Source organism: Monomorium pharaonis, chromosome 2 (assembly GCF_013373865.1).
Source record: "Monomorium pharaonis isolate MP-MQ-018 chromosome 2, ASM1337386v2, whole genome shotgun sequence".
NCBI classification, from domain to species: Eukaryota; Metazoa; Arthropoda; class Insecta; order Hymenoptera; family Formicidae; genus Monomorium; species Monomorium pharaonis.
This window is the reverse complement of record NC_050468.1, coordinates 23888257-23906469: the sequence shown is the minus strand read 5'-3', so window position 1 is coordinate 23906469 and position 18213 is coordinate 23888257. Positions and strand designations below refer to the sequence as shown.

The following is an 18213-nucleotide window of genomic DNA, read 5'->3' as shown; positions in this document are numbered from 1 at the left end:
GTAGATGGCGCTATTTTTGTTTGTATATTGTGCTCATGGTCGTGCTCCGTATATGATTATAATAATCTCAAATAATTGTAGCTTATAACTCTCTCTGTTTACGCGCGTAATAAAATTGATTCCTTAATTACTTTATCAATATTTTTCAAAATATCACATAAAAACCATGAATATGAATAATAATAATAAATATATTTTCTTGTCCTTTATTTGTAACAATATTAGCTTATTATTAACAATAGTATCTTTTTTTATAAGCAATGATTCATATTAATACACGCCATTCTTATATCATCTTTTAAGTACTTACATAAGAAATTTACAGGCATACATACGATTGTGCGACAGATTATTTTTTCTCGCATATGTATATATGAACCTATACACTAGACTTGATATTGTCTTCATAAAAAATAGATATTTAATAGTAGAACCCAATAACAAGCTAGTCTTTCAATTTAAAATACCGTACAGGTTACATTGACTCCATGCAAGCACTTAAGGATTTTAATTTCGCATTAATAATATCGAAATAATTTAACTTTACAGGCTTATTTAAACATTTTTGAAAATTTTTCTTTTTGTATGCTGTCTTTCTCTTTGACAGCTGCTGCAAATCCCTGTAATTCCTTTTCGACAGCATTATGTAGAGAAGGATCGATTTCAGCAGCCCTCCTTAAATCTCTGATGGCATTTTTTTCATCCCATGTACCGATGTATGCTTTACCTCTTCGATAAAGCGCCTTTACATTATCTGTAAAAAACAATGACTTAATAGTATTCTACTGATGTTGTTTCTATTGCAATTCAACTATGTAATTAATCCCATAAATTCATTGTATACCTGGTTCTGTTTTCAGAACTGTTGTACAATGTTCAATAACCGAATAATATTCTTTATTTAACAGTTTACATTGTGCATAGTTCAAAAGTAATGGTATCTTCTTCTGATTCAAGGTTGACCATTCTTCATCATTTGGTTTTTCACTGAAAATCAAGCATCAATTTACTTACAACGTATAATGTGTAATGTATGGTGTGCAAGTATATTCTTCGTCTCACTTACATCTTAATGACCCAATCAAGTTTCAAAATACATTTCTCTATAGATAAAACTTACGCCAGCATGAGTTGCTCCAATATTCCAATGGCCTTTGCATATATTTCCGATGCATCGTCATATTTTTTTTCTTTAAACAAAACATTTCCCTTTTCCTTCATGTGTGGAATGCTTTCAAGCTTCTCATTCTCCGTCATTTGCCATGACTCTTTTTCATACTCATCTGGTAGTACCACTTTAATAAGTTCTGTAAGAATAAGAGATTAATTTTATTAATTTATAGCATTCTAGATGTAACATACTAAATGCACTTTACAAATGTATTAATATTTATATTTAAATAAATTATATTCATATGAAAATTGTATTTATAGTATTCCATTTTTTTATTAAACAATACATTTTTGTTTATTTTATTTATGAATTTTTCTTATTATATACTAAAATTTAGAAAATAATAAAAATAAAAATTTTTTATATAAGTATTAAAGTATAATATTTTAAGTACTTAAAATGATTTATTGAGATCAACATTTTATTGAGATTCTTTAGCTTGATTGTTCTGCAAATAAATAAATTTATGTATTCATAGGACTAATCTTTATATCATAAAAAAACTTTTATATTAATAATATATAGAGATTAAATACTTAAAGTACTTATATAAAAAACTTACATTTTTTATCATTACTCTTTAGTACATTTCTATTAAAACAAATTGCTATTTTTTATTAAAATTATTTTTCAATCAAGTATAAAATTGCTGCCAATTTTTTTGTATTACTTTTAATGCAATATAGATCATCAATCTGTAATTTTATTCAAAATTTTTTACATTATTTTGAAAATAAATATAACACATTCCCAAGTTCTAATAAAGTACCTGTATAATATTTTATATTCATACCTATTGTAAATTCCAGATCTTGAGGACATTTTATAAGTTCATCCAGATCAGGGTAACCAATGCCTTCATTCTGGAGAGTGACACCACAGCAATGATTACGCTTCTGCATCTGTGGCTTGTCAGCTTCTCTTAGTGTCTTAGAAACAAAAGGGTATGTAGTTACTAGCTAAAACACAGGATTCATAATAAAAATATATTCTAAACACAGATATACATGGTTATAACAAGTATCATAAACATACACTTTTATGCACTTTAAAACAGGCAACTTCGTTCAATGCCATTTTCTGTAGAATCACTTCCCATACTTCCAACTTGAACTTTTTCCCTAATACAAGTTCCATTGGATTTCCCATTACCCTACTGTCATCAATCACTGTTTTGTCAAAATCACATTTTGTAGTTTTAAAATGAAATATAACCTAGAATAAAACCAATATTCAAAATATTACTCTTCAGAAAAGTTACAAACAAAAATCTTGTTTAACTAAAGAAAACAACATATGTACCTTTGTTCCTGGTACAAAATTAATAACTTTTGATCCGGCATGAAGAACAATCTTGACTATATAATCGTCATTCATTGTGATAGCCTATATCTACACATAAGATAATATTTAAAAATTATTACTATACTTTTGACAAGCACTTTAATATATGATTAAGCAATAAAATATTACAAATATTTTCGCTATATCGTACATACGTTACCATAACAATTTAAAGTACAGAAACAGTATAGTTTTATAGTAAATAGCTACATAACCGAAATAATCTGTGGAAAGAACAATACAAAAAAACTTTAATATTATTTATGTATATGAATAATATTTTTTAAAGATAATTTGCAACATTATTATTATTATTATTATTATTATTATTATTATTATTATTATTATTATGTACTATCAAGTAGTGGGCTTGTCGCGTTACTCGCACTTTTCGCACTCGACATCTTCGCTCTCTCTTTTTCCAGTATATTGGCCTGTTCTTTTTAGCTGCACTGATACACTGGTGCAATAAGTTAAAGTGAGACAAATATATTTTTTCTCATTCTAACTTGTTGCACCAGTGCAGCAGTGCAACGAAAAAGAACAGACTATATATTTATCTTGTGGTCTGTTCCTTCTAGCTGCACTGTTGCACCGGTGCAATAAGTGGTCTGTTCTTTCTAACTGCACTGTTGCACTGGTGCAATAAGTTAGAATGAGAAAAAATATACTTGTCTTACTTTAACTTATTGCACCAGTGCAACAGTGCAGCTAGAAAGAACAGACCATTTTTTGTCATGTTGTGTGCACAACTTACTTTAAACGCGAGATAAATATATACTCGAGCAGTAGAAAAAAAGAAAGCGAAGATGTTGAGTGCAAAAAGTGCAAGTAACGCGACAGGCCCAAGGATGCGGTCGAGTTGCCAACTACAAATGCTTCGAAGCATTCTTTGATTAGTCAATTCGTAAAGTTCCATTGTTTCGATTGGTCAATCGCTTCAAATCCTTTCGCGTTCAAAGCTTCGCGTGGCGTCAAACGGATCGCATTTTTATTAAAGTTAACAGTCTATAGTAAAAGTCTATGGTTTGGTTGGAGCTGAAAAATGATGCGTTTGCGCACGCGTCTCTATTTGAATTTTGCGGTGAGGTTGGATAAGATTGTATATGGTTTTTTTTAGGTCCTAGCTTATATTTCAAATAATTTGATATAATTTGCGTGCGTGATTTTCATTGACGCATTTAGCAGCATGGAAAGAGAGACGAGAGAAACATACTTGAAGTGTATAAGGACCATCAAATGTAAGTTACAACATCCATGATAGACACTGCTTGTATCCCATACTCCCTTTTACTTCTTTCAAACGGAACATGTTTTGATATATATTATAATACATATATGTATTTTTTATGTAATTATTTTGAATGTAAACATTTTTATATAATATTATACATGTGTCATACACAAAGTCAAAATATAACCAATGATTGCTATATTTACATTTACATTTATGTGTACATTTACATCATGAACACTAATTCAATGTTGTTTCTTTTTCTTAGCAAAAACTATGACACTTTCCGAATTTACCACATGTATTATTACATTACAAGAAGAAGCAACTACAAACGGGCTAGATGATGATATTTTAAGTCAGATTGTAGATGTTATTATAGATGGAAGTATAGACCTGGGTTGGTATCTTGTTAATAATAAGTATTACCTTCACAGTATTTCAAGTATTTAAAAGACTATCTTTACATACATACATACATACATATATACATACATACACATACACATACACACATATACAAACACACACACATATATATATATATATATATATATTTATTTATTTATAAATTAGCTCAACTTCAAATTTATATATTAGGTGCTACCAAACGGGTATTGCTGATAAAATGTCTAATTCCAAGGTACAAACTATTTGAAGAAATAGTGAAGCGTATAATCACCTGGTGTCTCTCTTCGTTAAATCATTTGCCATTTACAGTTTGTGTAATTGTCATACAATGGATCATAGGTAATTTAAGTTTTATTCTAAGATTGCTTGCATTTATTGTAAAACTATATATATATATATATATATATATATATAATTATACATAATTTATATGTATATATATATATATATATAATTTATTGGAATTTGTAAATGCATATATATATATATACCAGCATATTGATAATATTATTAATGTTTAGGTGTATGGGATTGTGAATTAGTAGACAGAAAAGTAATCAACTCGTATTATGACGTCTTTTTCTATGTTATGCTCAAGAAACAGAAATTGGTAATATATACAGACTTTTTATATATTAATCTTTTACATGTATTACATATAATTTTATATTTAATAAGTATTTAAAGAACAAATTAAATTTAGTTTTATTTACTTATTAATAGGTTTTAAACATTTATAATTATTTTGGAAAGAGTATTGCAGAGAGAAATTTGTTTTATGATATTTTAATCTTTTTACTATTCATTAAAATGTGATGATTGAAATATATGTCCAAATTAAGCTTTAAATAAGTATGAAATTTGTATTTTATGTAAAAATACAAATTTTAGGAACGTCATATAGCACGTCTTATCTATGTGCTGACGAGACCGGAAGATGTTTCTCGTAGAGACGTAACGAGATTATTAACACTTCAGAAAAATTATTCTAAACCACCGACACATATTATTGCATTACTTTCGTAAGTATAATTGTATTTGCTTAATTAATTAAAAAAATAGTAATTAAGAATAATTATTGAATGTGTTTATAGATTATTCAAGTCGTATAAACCAGAATTGGTGCCTGAAAAAATACAGTCAGTAAATATAGAAAGTATATGGAAACCTATACCTGAGTTCATACGATTAGCATTAGAAGATGCCAGAAATCGCGCGGAAATTCAACAATCTCATCAAAATAATCAAGCTCATTTTAATTGGAACGTAATGCAGGTATAAGAAAATATAAAAATATTATAATCTATATATTCTATATAATCTATATTATAATACAGGATATTTAGCAACAAATAGGAAAAAATTTAAGGAATGATTTCGATGATAAAATAAGATGAAAAAAATCAAGAATAACAAAAATTTCCATGGAAACTTTATTGTTTAATTATAATGTTTAAATATTTGTGTTTGAATATTTTTTACACAAATATTGAAATATATGTAATTAAAAAACAAAGCCTTGATCGCAATTTTATTATTCTTGATTTTTGTCTTATTTTATTAACTAAAATTTTTAAACTTGAAATTTTTTCCCACTTATTTAATGACAAACATTCTATAATGATATGAGTTTAGAAAAGATTATAAAAATTGTTTAATATATATATATATATAGCCCACAAAGAAGAGGAAAAAAGTCCTACCATCTGTTGGTTATTTTCATATTGGTTCAAGTATTTTTAAAGATAAATATGCAAAGTCGATTTTTGATATAAGCAGGTGAGTAATATACCTAAAATATATCTAAAATAATATTACAACATATATATGTTGATTGATATATGTATATATATATATATATCATTTATGTATCAGTATAGAAGAGCTAGGGAAATATCATCAGAATATTGAATTACCTTGTAATGCTGTTTCACTTTTGGCAAATATGGCTGGTTATCATCTTCTTACATATGCAGACTTTCAATACCAAAGTAGATTTTCATATAATCTTTACAATATACTTACAAGAGGTATGTGTGTATTTTGATTGTTTTACTGCTATTATGTTATTTAATTAAAGATTTATTATAATATTTATATACTACAAAGTCAGTTAATTTTTTAGCGTTTATTCTGGAAAATGGAAAGTTTTCTGAAGAGGAAATGAATAAATTTTTAACTATGACAGTCGAATTTTCTCGATATATGCAGGAAGGAATACTTATAGTTAAACTGTTCTTTGATGAATATTTATATTATAATTCAGGAGAACATCTGCTAAAGTTATTTGATTTGTTGCAATGGATGACTTCTATATCAGTAACTGGTAGCTATGAATGTGTTCTAGTTGACTTTTATAATTATTTTATTACAATGTTAAAGTATTGTAGTTTATATTTTCAGAATTACGGGAAAACATTCTGATACATGTGCAGAACATATTTTATGAATCAAGTTTAGATATAAAATGTGAAATAATTAGATCTCTGCAGAAATTAATTACAAACTTGGTAAGGATTAGATATTATTTTCTCAGTCAGCATTTTTTCTTCTTCTGTAGATCTTACACTAGACAAACATGTATGAAAGTATAAAGTAGAAATTATATGTGGATATTAATTATGACAAGAATATGCAAAACTGATTTTGCAGAATACATTCATAAGTTTATTTTTTTACATATATAATCGTTACATTGATATGACAATTCATTATAGTTTGTAAGACAAGGACTTGAAGAACAAGGTCAATACGCATCATCTTTTTTACGACAAGGTCCATTAGAAGATTTAGCAGAAATTATGCCTGTGATTACAACGATATTAGAGAATCTCATTGTTGCTGGATTGAACATACATAATTATAATATTATATTGTTATCAGAAATTTTGGCATTTTATGAAGAGGTATATACGAAAATCAAATTATAAATAATACAGTTGCAATATTTAATTGGTTAATTTTTAATTATTTATTTGGTTTACTTTTCAAAGATCTGTATATTAGAAAGTCGTAGTAATGTTTTATCTTGGACATTGCCGCCTCCGGCAGTCATCTATGGAGCATTTATCACAAAGAGTTGTGCTATTTTGTCACGAGTTTGTAGATTGTTACTAAGGTATTAATTTTATTTAATATTTTGTCGATATTTTTCAGGTTTTTTTCATTTAGGTAATTTTTTCATACTGTACTGATATTTAAATTACAGATATCGTGAAATGAGTTCACATTTATATCAGATTATGCCATCAGACATATATGAAGAAAAAGTTCGCATTATATCCATTTACGCAAATGATATTCATAAAGCATTATGGTATGATGAGGTACGTACAAAAAATAAAAAAACTAAACACTCTTGTAGATATTACGTATAAATAAGCATTGTTCAAAAAAATGTTTTAATAGCCTTTTAGTGACAGAAAGAATGGTATCCTTCTGAAAAATTTTTCAAAAAAAGTGATCGATGATTTAGGAGATTGTGATTTAGATACTTTATTGAACATTAGCAATCATTATGCCATATTATCCTACAGATACACAATAAATAAATCAGGTCTAAAGATAAATACAAAAGAGGTAAGTGTCAAATTTAAAAATCTAACTGTTAAATAGTTATTTTAAATTTAAATTTAAAACAACTTAGAATTTGTTGTAAATTAATGTAATTTAATATATTAAAGGAAGCTAAATTATAATTTTTTAATTTATTAAAATAATTTAAGAAGAAAAAAGGAAATTTGCTTTATTCAGAAAGCTACATATACATATTATTTAATTTTTAAAATTAATATTTTGATTAAACTTTTTTATATATAAATTATTATGTCAATTGTATTTATTTTCTAGGATGCTAAGACTATGGCTCTTTATTATTACCCTGCAGTAAGTGAATTTCTTGCTGCATTTCATGAAGTATCTGAAAACTAAAAAAGAAAGAAAACATTCTCTATAATGTACACCTATAATAACGTCTATAGTAAATTAAGTAGCAAAATAAATAAATAAATATATAAAGATTAAAAAATAAATTATTAAGATTGTATATATTTCTTAATAAGTAATATACCTTTTTACTTTTTACAAATGAAATTTTTGGAAGTATTTTAAATAAAATTAATTTTTAATACAATTTATTTTGCTAGTTATACATATCTATAGTTATGCTAGATATTTAAATGGAATAAAAGTTTAAAATAAATGGATTAATAATAATGATACATTCAAGAAGAAAGCGATAAAAAAGAAGTCATGTTGAAAAAAGACTAAAATCTTCTCTATAAAGATAGAAATCTATATATAGGGATTATTCGTTGTATAGCATCGACCAAATTTGTTATTAAACTGTCAATATACTATTAATACGTGTTAAGATATCATAGTTATTTCTATTAATGTATATTGCTGTAAGAGATAATAATGTGTATTAGTCGAATCTAAATCGCGAATATTAATATTTTAGTAGAAACTATTTAGGAAATATCTTTTAATTAATCTTGTACATAATATTTGATTAATCATATTAATTAAATAATATTTTAAAATTATTTACGAATGCTTAATATTGTTAGCATAATATTATATTATTTAATAGTCATAATACATTTAAATTAATTACTATTTTTTGTTTGATAATATACGTATTTTTATTTACAATGTTGAAAACAAATTTTCCTTATTAATGTATCACTTATTTCACAAAAGTTTAATAAAAGAAATGATAGATAAAATGCGTGTATAATATACTTTTTTCATTATATATGACTTAATTGTGATCGTATTCATTCTTTTTGAACATAGTAATATATTGAAAGATTAGGGTCCAAATTATTGATGAAAATAGATTATCACATTTTTTATTGCTTTCGAGACTCAACGACGTTTAGCAGCCAAGCAATGCATTACGTCATAAGACTAGGTATATGTAATGTAAAAAGATCATGTATGATAATGTACATATAAGTAAATTATGTAAAAAAAAAACGAATAAATAAAGTAGTATTGTATATCGTGTAATTGTAAAGTATCAAAATATTATGATTATATATAAAAAACGAAAAATATAATTAAATAAGAAAAGACATTTTTTATAAATATTACGAAATTTTTGATTTTTGAAAACTGAGATTCGGAATATTTCACTACTTTTTTAAGTTTCTAATGTTATATATAGATAAGGCCACACCGATATGCTGTATTTTATTAGATCTAATATTAATATAAAAATTAAATGCAACGAAAGGAAATGTTTCTACAGTAATCATGGAAATTAAATATATGATGGAATTTATTTTTGTCATTACACTTCGACAATGTCTTATCGTTCAACTTCTTTATTCGCTTAAACTTTAACTCTTATGATTAATAACGCAAAGAATAGCATTTATTTCCAATAATGTAAACAAAATGTGCTAGTTTGTGTCACATACTCATTAGTGGATCGTCTTACATTTTTCTGATTGAATACACTAAGGGCAGTGACTTTAGCTTAAATCGTAAAAAATTTGTTCAGTGTAAAAACAATATATATATATATGTATATACATTATGAAAATTATGAAACTTTGCTTTAACTAATTTTAACGAATGTCATATGGCACGAACAGATAAATCATTTAATGAAACATCGGCCATATCTTATTGTATTCTCTTGTACTTATAATGAGTAATAAGATATTTATATGATATTCACATATTAATTTTTCTATTAATTTTTCCTATTAACAAATTGCGTAAATCTTTAATAATTTTCCTATATATTTTCACATTAATGTACCAATATATTGCTTTTCTTCAACTAATCGCAAACAAAAGATTAAATTTTGTGTATGTATTATATAAGACAACGCACTTTATATTATACCCTCAGTGTAATGTTTTGCACAATATCCGATATACATTTTTTACAATAAAAACAGAGTTCTAAAAATATAATTAATTAGATTTGCAAAGTTGTGTGTAAAAATATCTCTTTTCGTGAAAATATTTTATGAATGGACAAAATTAAACATCGTAATAGGCTGTTTACGTGATACCTTAGATTTTTCAGAAAATTAATATTTATGAAAATGACATGATTCAAATGCGCTTAATATCATAAGGATACTGTAAGTGATAAATAAATACTTATAATGTATATGTATTAATGTGTATATGAATGACTAATTAAAAAAAAAACAATTATTAACGCTATAACGGGCCCTATCGCATTATTTATGTCTTTGTTGCAGATTCTAGAATATGCAATTCCAGTCGGTTATATGTATATATAAGTCGAAAATAAATATCTCGTTGAACACAATGCATTCGTTTCGTACGTTTAAACTTGCGATTTTAAGAAGTACTTTTCACAAAACACCGACGCAATAAACTTCTATAAATTTTTATAAAGGATCGTTTTATTATAGTTCTAAATTAGTGTCACGTTTCCAGCTTCATCTTCTTACAATTACATTTACGTAAATAAAAAAAACACTTTCGCAATACATAAATCTGAATTCATGAATACTGCAAACCAGACTAAATCTTTTTAATTAATTTGTAAAATAAATATTTTAAAACCAAATTTAACATTTAATGTTTATATCCACAAAAAAACAGCCCGTATTCGCCCAAACAATGCAAATAATCTTGTCTGCTCGTGTAAACTTTTGATACAATTTAGTAATGTTCTAAAAATAGAAAAATACATCAACATTTATTATAATACATTAAAAAACATTGAAACAAAATGATTTTATTTATAAGTTTTTGGTTGATTATATAAAAATGAATGTAAATATTTGATTTAATTTAGTCTTATTCATCGCATTCTTATCTATCAATATATATATTTTTTCAAATTTACTATTCTAGTTTAAAGTATTTTAATAAATGTAGGCGTATTTTCATAAAGTATATCTATGATATTCAAAATTAAAAGTGTAGCTATGATATTCACACAATTCCCACCAATATCACAAATTTGAGAATATAAACGTATAAAATAATATTTGTACACTTAAAAGAAACTCTAAAAGATATAGAGTCTGAGAGATATTAAATATAGGAATGTAATAATAAGTTATAGAAATACAAAAATAATTGAGTAAAAAAATTTGAGCGAGAACGAGCTGTTGGCAGTACAGAATTATAATATATTAATTGATATGCATTTTGCAGAAAACATAATTCAAATTGAAAAATAAATTTTTCTGAATAGTAGAATAAATTGTATAAAATATTGTGATTAGAAAATTAAAATTTTTGGGCATATTCCAACACTCTGGAAGCTGATCATTACATGGATAAAGTCGCGTGTTTCATCTTAATCACGTTGCCTTAAATTTTGAATATCTATCTTTGGCACAATATGTTAATTAAGCAAAACTTAGTTGTAAATAATCATGAAAATAATAAAATTAATGGAAACGTAAATGTACAGGCCATAACTCACGCATAAACATAAGCATATACGTATACACATGTACGAACAATGTGCAATTCTTTTTAAACCTGTACTAATCATTTGTCCAAAGAAGCATGTATACGAGTTTTCGTATCTAAAGATAAATAAACTCCAAAAAATTAATCTTATAACTGTTCTACACATATTTATACGCACATACATACATATGTATATGCGTATATATGTCCGTGTAAATGTGTGTACATCTGTACGCGCGAAGTTTGTAAGTAATAAATACAAATATAAATATACGTATTCTCATATTTACATTGTGTAATACACACGTAGCGTATCATACATTACATATATATATATCTATATTTGTATTTATTATATCATATTGCTAACAAAAGTAACTATTTAGGATATCATTAAGATGATGATCAGTTCATTTGATGTGTACTTGATAATTATGCCTCTGTGTATATCTGTACACATAAGTGCATATATGTACCTTTATTTTTATTCCTAACACTCACACATTTGTCCATGCACTATACTGAAACGAATTTACGCTTCACTTCACTTTTAGCAATAAAACTTTTGTACATGTAGCGCATCATATCTATCATATCGAAAGAACGAGATATAGACAACAGTTTCACATTTAACAGTAGAGTGATAAAATAAAACAGATCAGTCCAAACTGCCGTCACTTTCTACTTCGTCAAGTGCATCTTCTGCATCAGAGATCATACTTTCATACGAGAAATCTTCTAGTTCATCTTCTAGGAACTCATCCCGTTTTTTTTTCAAACCTGACTTGCGTTTTTTCAATGCAAACTCGTCCTCTGACGTTCGCTCTTTACGGAACTCGTAGACTAGTGGATAAATATGTTCAATTGCTGCTTGGACTGCAGCAACGTTAGGTGCTGTAACATAACACATAACCATTATATAATCATGTGAATAAGGCTATATGAATAAGACAGCGTTCCGAAACTGTTAGTACTGAAAATCTATAGTATATGTAACTACAGATTTTCATTACACACAATGATTTTCAAAATGTAATCTAAATTTATCAAACAAAAACAAAAATATAAGTTGACATTTATTGATCATTTTATTGATATTATTTTAAGCATAACATTTTTATATTTAAATTTTCATAATATATTCAAAGTTTTCATTTCATTAAGACTTAACCCAATGATATTGCAACGGCAAATCAGAAGCAAATATGAAAATACTAATTTATTAGTGCAAAAGTATTGATCTCAATGTAAAAAATTGATATAGTCTCTTATACATTTCCGATATAATTTTACAAATCTCTATGGTAACAAAAGATAATACATTAATACCAACCTGTTACAGTAACACTTCCTGTAGAAAATATCTTCAAAGTAGCTTTTGGCTCTTTTAGTTTATATGTAACACCAGGATGTAATTCTGGTTCATAACTGTATATTACATAAAAATATTAATATAATAAACATGCATGCATATATATAACTATCCAGTATATATAATTTTTAAATGCTTTAATTTTATTTATTTTGAATGAGAAAAATATTTTAAATATTAGTAACTTAAACAATATTTTGATAAACTAAAACAACATTTAATTATAGTTATGGTTCTTTTGTACTTACTCGGCATTTTCTTTATGATGTATCGAAAATGATGTTATCTTGATAGCAAATGGCATACAACAAGTGCCTAATACATTGACTACCCTATAATTGTGAAATCTCACTTTAAATCCAAGTTTTTGAAGTGAACGAGCAAATCTGCGTGCTGCGACTTTTGCTTGAACCTCACTAGTTGCGCCAGTACAAGTTATTTTACCAGATGACCAGATGGATGCTGTAGTATATGGTCTCCTTAATTTCATCGTTATCATCTGAAAATATCACAAACAAGTTTATATATGTACATATGTATGTATATATGTATGTTTTAATTATGTGTGTTTTAAATATATTTTTTTATGCTTTTATTCTGTAAATATTGTATATTTGTAAACAAAATATTAAATAACAAATTGCATACTCAAAAATTATAACAATCACAATACTTTATGTACAATCAAAAATTCTTATTTAGTAAAATTTGAAGTAGACAACAATAAATTAAAAATTCACTTTTGTAAATTTTCTAATCATAGTCCATGATTAAACTATATTTTAAACTTTAAGAAATTGTTTTAAAAAATATATATAATTTTTTTACGGAAATTTTTCTATGATAGAAAAAATGCATAAGTAGTGCCCTAAACATATATGATAATCAGCAAATCTCAAGAGTATTTTATTACCAATGTTGTAATCTCTGTGTAGTCTATGTGTAACATTATATCTGTCTAAACTGTAAACACCGCACGTCGCAGAAGTACATTAAGAAGGTTCATCACACTTCATACTAACAAAAAGCTAAGGATCGAGAAGAGAAGTCGTAATCTAATATGTGTAAAAGTGCTGAGTTTACAAAAAAATGTTTCAAGAAACAGTTGTAAGATTCTAAGAAGTGCCAGCAACCATTAATCATAATTATAAATTTCCAAGAAGAGTATTGCAATATTATCTCTTTAATTAGGGATAAATTTTTTCAGTGTAGTAAAACGTATGACATATAATGCAATTAAATTTTACAAATTAGATATCCCATGTAGAATCCAATAACTTTTAAATGTTTTTTAAAATTCAATTTTTTTCTTTCTAAATATTAGCTTAATTATATAATGATTGAATAACTTATTGCTACAGCAATTACTTCTCCAGAAAATATTCTCAAAATTATTTTATTTTACATATATATATATATATATATATACACAAATTTCTTAAAAAATTTTATTGTGATAGAAATAAAGTACTCCAAATTTAATCCCACGATGATTAAAGCAAATCAGCGGGTCTTAAATTTGAATCTGTCCGCCATGTTCCATACATCAATATATACAAATGTATTTATAAAAAATAGTACAGTTAAATATTCTTTTTAATAAACGATTGTGAGGGAGTAATTGTGATCTGTCTTGGTAACAATAAACCAATAATATATACATAGATATACATATATATAACATTGTCTTGACCCTTTAAAAATAGCTTTCAAGCAAGATAAATTTTAAAACCAGTATAGTTCTCTATAGTGGAAATTGAGCAAGATACTTACAATCAATTCCAATAAAAATTACAAATCTAACAAAAATGAGAAAACTAAGATCTATGTAAAGTTAATGTCTTCATCTTGGAAACTTTACGGTGCAATGGAAAAATAAGGCCGGTATTTATGGTCAAATCTTATTTTAAGATTGTCTCAAGTAATGTCTTAAGATGCTAATACAGCTCTGTGATTGGTTGATGACATCTCAAGACAGTACTTAAGATGATTTTAAATATAAGATTTGACTATGAATACTGGCCTAAGTTCCTTCTGAGAGTAAAATTATATAAAACTTATCAAAACACATACCCCATTTTCTCTTCTGTATTCCACATTAGATCCATTGAGCGCTATTTCTCGCAGGTTTAAGTGACACCTTACACTAAAACTGCAAACTACATTGTTAATAACAATATCAAGCTCAGGAGGCTCTTCGTGAAGCTCTTCATGTGATTGTTCAGCCTTAACCAGTGCTTGAGCTTCATCACTAGGTTCTTTGCTATGAGTCACATAAGGTTCAAGTTGACCATCAAATAATCCATTATCTTTTTCTCCTGTGCAGGAGTTTGCATTGTCCAAATTATTAACATCGTTTACATGATTTAATGCTTTATTCGTTAATGGTTTCATGCCATTTTCTTGAATAGCAGTTGCCATACTATTGTATACCTGCAACACACATAAAATAATTTTTTGACTAATTTTTAGAACATTTCAATATAGATTTTTTATACTGAAGTAGTTTAAATTTTGTCAGATTTTAAAATATAAATTATAATTTTAATGTAATGTCTCAATTATTAAAAAAACTTTTGTTAAAAAACTATTACAAATTATACAATTAACTTTTAAAGTTTCATCACTTTTTGGTTGCAAGTGATATTTTTTATACCTGATTCATATATATAAGTAATCTGTATGTCAAGCTAAAAGCTAAGTCATCAAGGTCAGTCCTAACTATAATAGGCAGGCTGAGACTTTAAAAGTTACATATAATTAAATAGCAATGATATAAAATGTAATAAATTACTACTATTTGGTATACGACACTAATACATGTTAATTTTTAGAAAAAATATTAAAAATACAAAATGTTTTGCAATCAACATAAAATGTTATAATTTCTTACCACATTAAAAAAACGTTATATTTTGCAGTCCTAATCATAGATATATCGCAAGTAAACTACTGAGACTTGTGCAAAATGAAATAAATTGCATTTTGAGTTAAACCCGATTGTTTAAATTTAATCGTTACAGGAGTAACGACTTCATTCACGATTTCTTCGTGCGGAGAAACTCGACTACCAAGTAACGGAACGTGGTGTGAACGGTCGGTTTAAATCGGAAGAATCATCATTTTACAATCGACAATACAGCGTTCGGTATCTTGCATTGCACTTGACAGGTCACCGAGACAGACGCACAATCCGACCGACCCTACGAGTGACAGGAATCGCGATGGAGAGGACCGAGCGGAAGCTGGGACACACACGATGCTCGCACGATGCTGCTGCATCCGCACGTGGGGGGAAGAAGGGCCGCTCGCGTATCGGGAGACGGGAGGACACGAGGTTACAACTCGACATCGAGGCGCCGACGCGACGAGCGTCGCATTGAAAAACAGCGGGAATTGACGAGGACCCCGGTGCCGGGGATGAGAGACACGACCACCTCGCAGTCACCCTCCGAGAATGTTCCGAACGAACGGGATACTCGCGCGATATACTTGTCAAATACTCGCGCGAAAAAGAGTGGTTCGTGCGGGGAAACTTACAGGTTACGCTATGCCGGGCGGCCGTAATTCGTCACACGCAGATCAAGGGTAACGTCTTTGTTGACAAGTACCAGCAAAACGTAAAATCAGCTCAATAACAACCATTGCCATTGTTCTCAGCCATATTCGCAAGACAGGCGACTACTGGCGATCCAAGCGGCCAACTGATGGCCGCGGGACCATTCGCGATACAGAGATGAGCAACCCGTGAACGAAATCGCGAACGACGATGCAATGCAAGTGTGTTCAATGGGCGCAGGACAAAACTGATCCGTGAGCGCTCGGTGATTCTTCAATATGATTGGTTCTTGCTTTTATTTCTTCGTAGGATCTAGAAGTAAGAGCTAATCATAATAATCACTGAGAGCTCATTGATATTGGAACGCAGCCGATGGTCCAATGAAAGAATTTCTTGTTCGAAAATGAAATTCCCTCATTGGACCATCGGCTGCGATCCGAGACATTCGACTGTGACTTGCGACGTGTATTGTAGGCTGTGTTTCAAAATTGCTGTCAATACTGAAAATCTATAGTGTACGTAACAGAAACTATAAATTTTCAGTACTGACAGCAATTTTAAAACACAGCCTCTAGAACCGGCCTAAGGCCGGTATTCATAGTCGGATCTTATATTTAAGATCATCTTAAGTACTGTCTTAAGATGTCATCAACCAATCACAGAGCCGTATTAGCATCTTAAGACATTGCTTGAGACGATCTTGAAATAAGATTTGACTATGAATACCGGCCTAAGAGCCATCACACAATGCCAGACAACAGACAATAAAAACGGGAAATAGGAATAAGGGCCTAAACACAATGCCAGGCAACAGGCAATAGGAACAGAAATAATGAAAAAGAGAAAGAGAGAAAGGATTTTCTTTTCTCTTTCTCTCTTTCTTTATTTCCTATTCCTATTGCCTGTTGCCTGGCATTGTGTTTAGGCCCTAATGCACAATGACGCGTAGCAACAAGAATCAACCAATCGAAACTGTTAAATTTTGTCGTCTGCTTTCTAGCAGATCCAAGCAAACATAACTCAAAAGTTGAAGGCGCTTACTCCACCCGGAGTACAACAACAAAAAACAGTAAGTAAAATATTATAAATATCTGCTTGTATATAAATATAATTCCTTGGCAATATGAGTACATGCGTCGATGTAGCTTAAACATTTATAATTGTATCGTTTTCTGTACACTTTATATGTGTGATGACTAATTATATTCTATGAAGATATTGTATAAGATATATTTATTGTATAAAGTATAACAAAATGAAAAATAGTATAAATACACTTTTGTATGCAAAAAATAAAATTTTTCTTTATTGGATACCAAATAAAATTTTTATTTTTAATAAATTACAGTGTAATTAAAAATTATTCCTTATAATACCATATATAATATATGTTATTAAAATTAATATTACATGTAACAAATAAATAAAATAAAATATCAAAATTACATAATAATTAAAATTAAAATTACATGTAACAAAAAATAAGATATGAAAATTACAGTTATAAATAAAAATGTAATAAAAGAAAAAGACTTTTTGGACGACGGAATAGACGTATTTGATCTAAACACTGTGATTGGTTGACAACACGCAATAGACACAGAATATATGCACAGGAGGACAGGATGGAGAAGGGGCAGGAGGACTCCCAGTGGTCTCCCGATGAACGACTCGAAGTCCTAGCACGATGTAAA

At 27.8% G+C, this 18213-nt stretch overlaps 3 protein-coding genes across 7 annotated transcripts; 1 reads left to right on the top strand and 2 right to left on the bottom strand.

The window, feature by feature from the left end:
- Positions 1–190: 190 nt before the first annotated feature.
- On the bottom strand, positions 191–3027 carry LOC105831607 (AH receptor-interacting protein). 5 transcript variants are annotated; one of them, XM_012671842.3, is made up of 8 exons: positions 2874–3022; positions 2670–2742; positions 2477–2566; positions 2210–2389; positions 1968–2133; positions 1121–1307; positions 845–987; positions 191–754 (listed from the first exon to the last, which is right to left on the bottom strand). In XM_012671842.3, the coding sequence occupies exons 3-8, from the start codon at positions 2549–2551 to the stop codon at positions 552–554; spliced, it is 954 nt and encodes a 317-aa protein (XP_012527296.1). In that variant the 5' UTR covers positions 2552–2566; positions 2670–2742; positions 2874–3022; the 3' UTR covers positions 191–551. The 5 variants fall into 5 exon arrangements, with proteins under 5 accessions (XP_012527296.1, XP_012527294.1, XP_012527293.1 ...); XM_012671840.3 differs by having other exon boundaries at positions 2674–2742; XM_012671839.3 differs by having other exon boundaries at positions 2679–2742.
- Positions 3028–3564: 537 nt separating this feature from the next.
- Positions 3565–8881, top strand: LOC105831612 (centromere protein I). Its single transcript, XM_012671847.3, has 15 exons — positions 3565–3759; positions 4021–4152; positions 4353–4502; positions 4685–4773; positions 5055–5185; positions 5258–5438; positions 5839–5942; positions 6039–6193; positions 6289–6489; positions 6567–6673; positions 6881–7069; positions 7157–7281; positions 7372–7489; positions 7572–7742; positions 8013–8881. The coding sequence occupies exons 1-15, from the start codon at positions 3708–3710 to the stop codon at positions 8091–8093; spliced, it is 1986 nt and encodes a 661-aa protein (XP_012527301.1). The 5' UTR covers positions 3565–3707; the 3' UTR covers positions 8094–8881.
- Positions 8882–9436: 555 nt separating this feature from the next.
- Positions 9437–16704, bottom strand: LOC105831611 (TATA box-binding protein-like 1). The gene is made up of 5 exons (XM_012671846.3): positions 16501–16704; positions 15034–15393; positions 13209–13459; positions 12922–13016; positions 9437–12482 (listed from the first exon to the last, which is right to left on the bottom strand). Exons 2-5 carry the CDS (start codon positions 15379–15381, stop codon positions 12247–12249), a joined length of 930 nt encoding a protein of 309 aa, XP_012527300.1. The 5' UTR covers positions 15382–15393; positions 16501–16704; the 3' UTR covers positions 9437–12246.
- Positions 16705–18213: the final 1509 nt, after the last annotated feature.